This window comes from Cucumis sativus, chromosome 1 (assembly GCF_000004075.3).
Source record: "Cucumis sativus cultivar 9930 chromosome 1, Cucumber_9930_V3, whole genome shotgun sequence".
NCBI classification, from domain to species: Eukaryota; Viridiplantae; Streptophyta; class Magnoliopsida; order Cucurbitales; family Cucurbitaceae; genus Cucumis; species Cucumis sativus.
The window spans coordinates 14,164,842-14,172,374 of NC_026655.2; the positions used below are offsets into that span (position 1 = coordinate 14,164,842).

Here is a 7,533-nt window from a genome sequence, read left to right on the forward strand (position 1 = left end):
TCGTGTTTATTGCTCTCAATAATTCATACACATTTAAATATCACAATCAGATACCAACGTGAGTACATCGTTCTCATGGTGAGAGAGTCGATTCTCCATCTCAGGTATTTTCCAAAAAAGATAAAAAGAAATCGCAACCAGAGATATTGGCTAGAATTGCATTGGGCACCTTCATTTGTCAGTGAGAGAGCAAGAAATTCAGAAGAGGATACGTTTTACAGATTCTCTTCCATGGCTGGTATTGATCACATGTACTCCAACTTATGCAACGGTCGTTTCAAGAGAACATATTTGTATACCATCAAATAACTTGTATTGATCAATTGGTTTCACTAAGAATCACAATGTCACTCAGAATTTCCAGATCTCTCAACTGTGTTTGACGCCGGGACTGAAGTTCAAATTACAGATATTGATGGTGTAGAGTCAACTGCTAACTTGCAAAAACTAAGACCAATAATATCTAGGGCCTCACACAAAATGGCCAGTTCCTCAAACTACAAATAAAAACAGCTAGCAAATAACAGGGTAACAAACGGCGACCATAAAGGCATTTGCAGAGGGACGAACTGCAACGAACTGAACTTACAGGAACATGACCGAAACCATTATGGTTGAGAATTTGTAGTCTGTAGGCTGGAAATTTCCGGTGTGGAAGGAATGCTCTCTTCCTTATCAATAGCACAGCTCGGCTCAGAAACTGTTCCACTGATTCTGTTAGGAGGCCAATAGCGGAATAATGATCTCCCTATTATATTCTTGGCAGGAAGCGGACCCCTGAAAAATTGGTATAGTCAGCTATCAGCACAGGGAAGAAAAGAATTTCTAAGAGGTGACTGAGTTAGCTTGAGTTTGGGAAATCAGAAGTGTTCTACTTAAATACACTTCTTTTAAAAGACATCTTACACCCAGTAATAGTGAAGAGATGAGTGGAGACTTTACCAAACATGTGAATCATAGCTGTTATTGCGATTATCACCCATCACGAAGACTGAGTTTTCTGGCACTTGCTGCATCAAGGAATGAAAGAGGTGTAATGTATAACCATGCTTGATATAGATTTCATTAAGTGAAGAAAAAATACTCTCTTTTCATCCAACCGAAATAAAAAATCATCACTGCCTGTACTCAATTGTTGTGCAATATTGGTTGTCATATAAAACTCTGCTAGGAAGTTCCTTAAAAAGAAAAAAAAAAGCGAAACCAATGCCAAAAAAGGAAAGTAACACTTACAACTGGAGTCATATCATATGATGGTGGTTCAAGGATAAATTTTTCGTCTCTCTCAACCCCATTAACGATAAGTTTTCCCTTCCGAACCTGCAATCAGATAATGTTCTAAGTCAAGAGTGAACCTAAAACACATATATATTTGATGCTTAAAAAACACATAATCGAAAGCAGGAGATTACAACCATAAATATTTTTTGTTCCACAATAGTTGTAGACTTAATACTTATTTGCCAAAGTAAGCTTGACCTAGTGGTATTGTTATGAACTCCATCCATAGAGGTTAGAGGTTCAGTCCCCACCCAAGAGTTGTTGGTACTCAAAGAAAAAAAAAACTAATGTTATTTATATTTTTCAAACGTACAGTATTACTAGAGTATCATTAAATAAACATGGTAGAGGTATCTGTTTTCGAGTGATCTAAATCAGTAGCCCCAAGACACATGAAATTTACAGCAACATCAGATAATGATCCAAACAAAAAAATAAAGAATCCTGTAAAAATTCTCACCTCCACAGTATCACCTTCTTTAGCTACAATTCTTTTAATGAAAACATCTTCATCTGTATATCCTACCTCCTGAAGCACTGGTGGGCTTTTAAATATCACTATATCATTAGCGCAAGGCTTCCTAAAATAGTATGTGACCTGTAAAAGAAAATATAAGGATTTACTTTCCATGAAACTATGATCCAATCCCCAAAATTTGATAGACAATTGAAATCATAGATCTTCTCCCCTTATCTCAAAGTCAACCACTACAATGGAAGAACTTGGAACAAAGAAAATATGCGAAGCAATTTTTTACTTTGTTATTCATTAACAGATAGGAGCAAAAGAACAGGCAGTTTAACTCTGAAACACAAACTTGTTGCCATTTGAATATGATATCCCAATCTATATAAAGTTTCATTAACCGTGAAACACAGTTACAAAGTAGGATTAACAATAGTGAACAAGACTTTCACCTTCTCTGCTACAAGTCGATCCCCAACATCAAACGTAGGGTACATTGATAGCGAGGGAATGTACCTCGGTTCTGCAATAAATGTTCTAAAGGCAAGAGATATTGCTATGGCTGCAAAGACTGTTTTAGCGTCATCCGAAGTCAAATTCAACCATTCTGGAAGAAACCCAGAAGAACCCTTTTGATTTTCCACCTTCCCATTATCATCACTTCCATCGCCACCGTCACCTCCATCACCACCGCCGCCGGTGTCTAAAACCGACCTAGTTTTTTCGTCAGAGTCATTAGCAGCACTGCAGCGACCCCTCTTCAAGTGGGTTCCATCGCTCGGAGTCTTAAAGGCTTGAAATCTATAGGTTACGGATTGAATAGAGCGATTGGCGAAGTGGGTGTGTGCCAATTTCGGGGAATTGGGGATTGAGTGGAGATTGAGAATTGGGAGATAGGAAGGATTATTGGGTTTCGGAAGGCGCGTACGTTGTAAAGAAGTGTCGTGAAAAGATGGAGCTGAAGATAAGAGATGAAGAGAGAGCATTCTCTCTGGCAGAGCTGTGGTGGCTCGGTGAAGGATTTCGAGCTGCTAGATTTGTAATTGGGGGTTCTACAGAGAATGAGAGTAGACGACAACAAAGCAGGAAGTCCATGGGAATTTGGATTAGATGTGAATATATTTGCTCTTTCTAAACATGGTCAAACCATGGTCTTTCTATAAGTTTATTGATATAAATAACATGGTCGTTACAATATCTTCTGAAAAATATAGGATGACAAAAGTTCAGAAAGTTTGTAGAGATAATTCATTTTCTCACGGGACCTGTTTCCTAACAGAGCGAGGTTGGGGACGAAGATTCGAAGCCTCTTCTTAACGGAGAGAGGACGAACATGGTAATGAAGAAGCCAAGCGAAAACGAAGACGGAGAAGCCATTATGAGCCTGTCAACAACTCTTGAAGTTTTGGTACTTTGACGGGAAAAAAGAATTCTCTGATACTGTTCAATAGTAATTGTAATTTCTTGACATGTTAAAAAAGTTTACGTCATCTAACAACCCAAATGAAGTGGGTTTTGGAACATCTCGGTTAGAGTTTCAAATTTCCCTGTGGTGCTGGTAGTATAAATGAACCATCAAGTGGTAGTATAAATATTATCAGAATAGCAATATACATGATCATGTAGTTTAGATTTTGGTCCTCAAATTGAATTTACATCGTCTACATGAATTGGCTACACTTGAATTACACAAAGTGATCCAAAACAAGAGTAAAGTATTTGTAATGCTTAACCATTTATAATTTCAGATAGCAAGCATGATCATATTTATCAACTTTTTAAGATCATAGATTCAGGGAACAGCTGGTTGTCTCCATGTAGTCACTAATGGATGAACATCATTCTGCAAGTTGTAGTAGCATGCTGCCTCCATATCCAAAACTGGGTTTGGTTCTGGATATGGCATAGGATCAATGGACGAGATGGGCGGGTCTGACGAAGGAGCATCGACGTAGACGTGCTACGTGGACGTCCAGATGGTACTTCAACTCCTTTTGGGAGTGTCCTGCTCCTTGTTTGGGAATAAGAAGATCCATTACCATTGGATACAATCACTATTTCTGATTTGAGAAGATTAGAATAAGATGCATGTGGGCCTTCTTCCTCATGAATTCTCTCTGAATTTCTCCATGGAATTTCATTCTCCTCTGTTCTTTCAGCCTTGGCATCATTTACCATACCGATTGAGCGCCAAGCTTCAGATACGAGCTTGAGAGTGCTGTTTTCGGGAACAACATTCATTTCCTCCATCATTTGAAGGATCTCTTCTGCTCTCCATGGCTGTTTGGCTTCTCCATAGCCCCATATTAAGGTCTCAAAGGTTTTCAAATTGGGGGACACATCCATGTCACACATATGCTCAAAAACCTTCCATGCCTTCTCCATTTTACCTGCAGTGCACCAACCGCTAATTATAGTCGTGAAAATCACGACATTTGGTCTCACTCCATATTTGCTCATGAAATTTAGCAGGGACTCAGCCTTCACAGGCTCACCAGCACGGACAAACCCTTTTGCTAGAATGCTGAAAACATGGATGTCAGGCTCAATGCCAGATTTCAACATGTCATCAAAGATTTCTTGACATTTATCCATACGTCCAGCTGAGCTCCAACCATTCATAATGGTGCTAAATGTTATCACATCTGGTTTTACACCAGATTCTTCCATCATTGTCAATGCCTGCTCAAGTTTATAATCATTACCAATCAACAACCACTTGAGAAGGAAGGAAAGTTCACCAACAAGGGGGGAATTCGACGATCACACAAAAATGATGTAGAAAATGAATGGAAAAAATATGAAAAATAATGTACCTTATCAACTCCATCCGAGTCCCCAATATCTAGGAAGCCCTTGATAAGAGAGTTGAAAATAACAAGGTTTGGGTGTATTCCGAGATCCCTCATTCTATAGACAACCCTTAGAGCCTCAGCCAAGTTCCCCTGTTCACAATAACCACCTACGATTATTCCACATGTTCTCTCATTGGGATTTACCTTCTTGTTTAGCATATCCACTATTATACTTTCTGCCTTGTTAGTCTCCCCATCCTGAGCATATGCTCTTGCCAATGTATTGTATGTGACAACATCAGGTTGAACTCCAGATGCAAGCATCTGATGCACCACATTCCATGCCTCCTTTATACTTTTCTTTTTACACAAAGCTCCAACAAGGATATTGTAAGTCCTGTTATTGGGTTTGAGATTTGTAGTCCTCGTCATTAATTCTAATAACTTCATAGATTCTTCAGGTTTACGAATGATTCCATAGCCTTTGATGAGGGTATTAAAAGTGCTAGTTGTTGGCTTACATCCACTCTCCTCCATCTTCTGAAAAATTTCCATGGCCTCTTTTACATTGCCAGATTCAGAGAAGGCATTGATTATGGCATTTAAGAGTATGGAATCAGGTTTAATGCCAGTTTCTTCCATTTCTGAGAGAAGTCCTGAAATGGCCTTGAAACGCTTCTGCCGAGTCAGAGCAGCTACAAGAGCTGTGTATGTCACAGTAGTTGGCCTGTGTCCTTGTTCTACTAAACTATTGAAAATGAATTGAGCTTCTTGAGGCTTCCCTCTTTCAACCAAGATGTTCATTAGCTTTGTTCTTGAACGAACTGTTCCGCAGCTATTGTTACCCAAACAGAGAAGACAACGGGATTGAATTTGTGAATCGACTGGAGTTGAAACTAACTTCACTTGATTCTTCTGGAGACATGATTCCTGCAAAGTGAAACATGTGCATAATATAGTGAAAGAAAAAGGCTACCATTTTAAGGACGACAGCAGAGGACTTTGGAGTGTTTGAATTATATGAGGAAAACATCCATTTAATATATTTCCAAAAGTCAGTACGAATTTTTTCAAGTGTTAATCAGTTTTCCTTAAAGAAACAAAAATTTTCATATACAATGAAACATAATAAAAAAATGGAAAAGTGTTTTAGTAGGTCTCAAATTCCCAGACGCAATATAAGAAAACCTAGCAAATTGTTGAGTAAAATCAAACGGAAGGACCGAAATTCACCAAACAGTTAGTGAACAGGCTTAATAAAAGAAGAAACATCTGATTTTACAAGCATAGCCAACCAAGCAGATGATTTACCAAGATATGGAAGTGAATTAGATGATTATACTGGTTATATCAGTGAAAAACAGGACACTTTGTTCTATCATTGACAATGAAAACATAATAATAATGCGAGTGCTTCCCAAAGTACCATTTCTGATGATCCTTGAGACAGATTTTTACTTGCAATCGTTCCCTCTTTATGAACACCCATGAAAACTCAGGTTTTTGCTCTCCGGACTCTCTCAGTTCTGCTTGACCTACTCGTCAAACTTTCGCCTCACCATCAGCAAATCCCAATATATTACAGCAACGTATTTCACTGCCACTGAATAAGTGAAGAAGAATGGAGATAAAGCTCCTCCAATATGAATTCTACAAAGAAAAACACAAGAGAATAAAAAATCAAGTGAAGAGCAAGCAAATCCCAAATGGGGTTTCTTGTCATCCAAAAGACAAATCAAATCAAAACCCCTATTCTGTTCAAATTCTTCCATCTCCAACCAAATTCTTCCGAAACCCAAATTTCTAAAAATCAGTTCAATCAAATTGATGATCACGAACACACCCATCTAGGTTTTGAAAAGTAGATCAGGATTGAAATTGCATTCAAGTAAGGAGCCAAAGGGGAGATGGAGGTACCTTTTCAGCTGGGCAGGTGCAGGAGGAGGAGGAGGAGCGGTTGACGGCGGTGCATTTGCATGGAAGACGAGCAGTAGAAGCAGCCTCTCCATGTAAACGAGCCAATATCGTTTTCTAGTGGCCAAAGTTTGTGTTCTGAAATCAACTGGAGATTCTTATCCACAAATTTTTATCATTTCCGGATTTCTTGATGCCTTTTTGAGGCTGCCAAAAATTTAAATAAAATTAGAGCCCAATGGCTGATAGGGAGCAAGAGTGGCCACGATAGCATTTACACTCCACATCCATACGTGTGTATATAATTATAATTCTATATTGCTTATTTAATTTTAAAAACAATATATATATATATATGGGATGACCAATTTAATCTTTTTTTCTTTTAAGCTATCCCTTTCAAAAGTTCATAATGAAATCCAGGAAAAAAAACTTTGATATTTTGCATGAACTTTTGGAACATACAATTTCCATTTCTTTTTTCTTAACTGTGTTGGCATATACGTTCTTTCTTGTTACAAGTTTTATTTTGTGAAGGTTTGTCGACTCTTTTCTCGTGATCTTATCTTTAATCAATGTGATCTGAGCCTACCATATTGATAAGAAACCCGTGAGCATTGGATCTAAGAACCATTAAACAACAAGACTTAAAAGAACACAACTCCAACAACTGAAAAACTAATTTGATTTCAACCTCTGAGATATGCTAGATACAAATTGCTTAGATGATCTAACAAACCGAGGATCGGACAAAATTAGAAATTCTTATCAACCATTGATCTTCAAAGCACTCTACAAGTAAGGTAGATCAATTCTCACTTGAATGCTCCAAATATTCCTGCATTCTATCATAAGAACATACAAGAACAAAAATTCTATATTCTAGAATTTTCAGATTTCATTCATCCCAAATTCTTCTTTTTAAATGTGGAAATTACAACCCTATTTATACTAATTAAAATATGAAATGAAAGAATGATATGGATCACATACTAGTTCAATTTAACACATATGAAGTAGAGCCAAAACTCTTATTTGGATATTACTTACTCTTTCTTTTTAAGTCATTGAAACTTT

At 37.6% G+C, this 7,533-nt stretch overlaps 2 protein-coding genes across 3 annotated transcripts; both read right to left on the bottom strand.

Moving 5' to 3' along the window:
- Positions 1-275: 275 nt before the first annotated feature.
- Positions 276-3,090, bottom strand: LOC116403374 (chloroplast processing peptidase). The gene is made up of 5 exons (XM_031884438.1): positions 2,200-3,090; positions 1,742-1,879; positions 1,234-1,320; positions 943-1,010; positions 276-777 (listed from the first exon to the last, which is right to left on the bottom strand). Exons 1-5 carry the CDS (start codon positions 2,731-2,733, stop codon positions 609-611), a joined length of 996 nt encoding a protein of 331 aa, XP_031740298.1. The 5' UTR covers positions 2,734-3,090; the 3' UTR covers positions 276-608.
- Positions 3,091-3,306: 216 nt separating this feature from the next.
- Positions 3,307-6,759, bottom strand: LOC116403373 (pentatricopeptide repeat-containing protein At5g21222-like). 2 transcript variants are annotated; one of them, XM_031884428.1, is made up of 4 exons: positions 6,460-6,759; positions 5,969-6,192; positions 4,564-5,472; positions 3,307-4,429 (listed from the first exon to the last, which is right to left on the bottom strand). In XM_031884428.1, exons 2-4 carry the CDS (start codon positions 6,029-6,031, stop codon positions 3,572-3,574), a joined length of 1,830 nt encoding a protein of 609 aa, XP_031740288.1. In that variant the 5' UTR covers positions 6,032-6,192; positions 6,460-6,759; the 3' UTR covers positions 3,307-3,571. The 2 variants fall into 2 exon arrangements, with proteins under 2 accessions (XP_031740288.1, XP_031740293.1); XM_031884433.1 differs by having other exon boundaries at positions 5,969-6,145; positions 6,460-6,655.
- Positions 6,760-7,533: the final 774 nt, after the last annotated feature.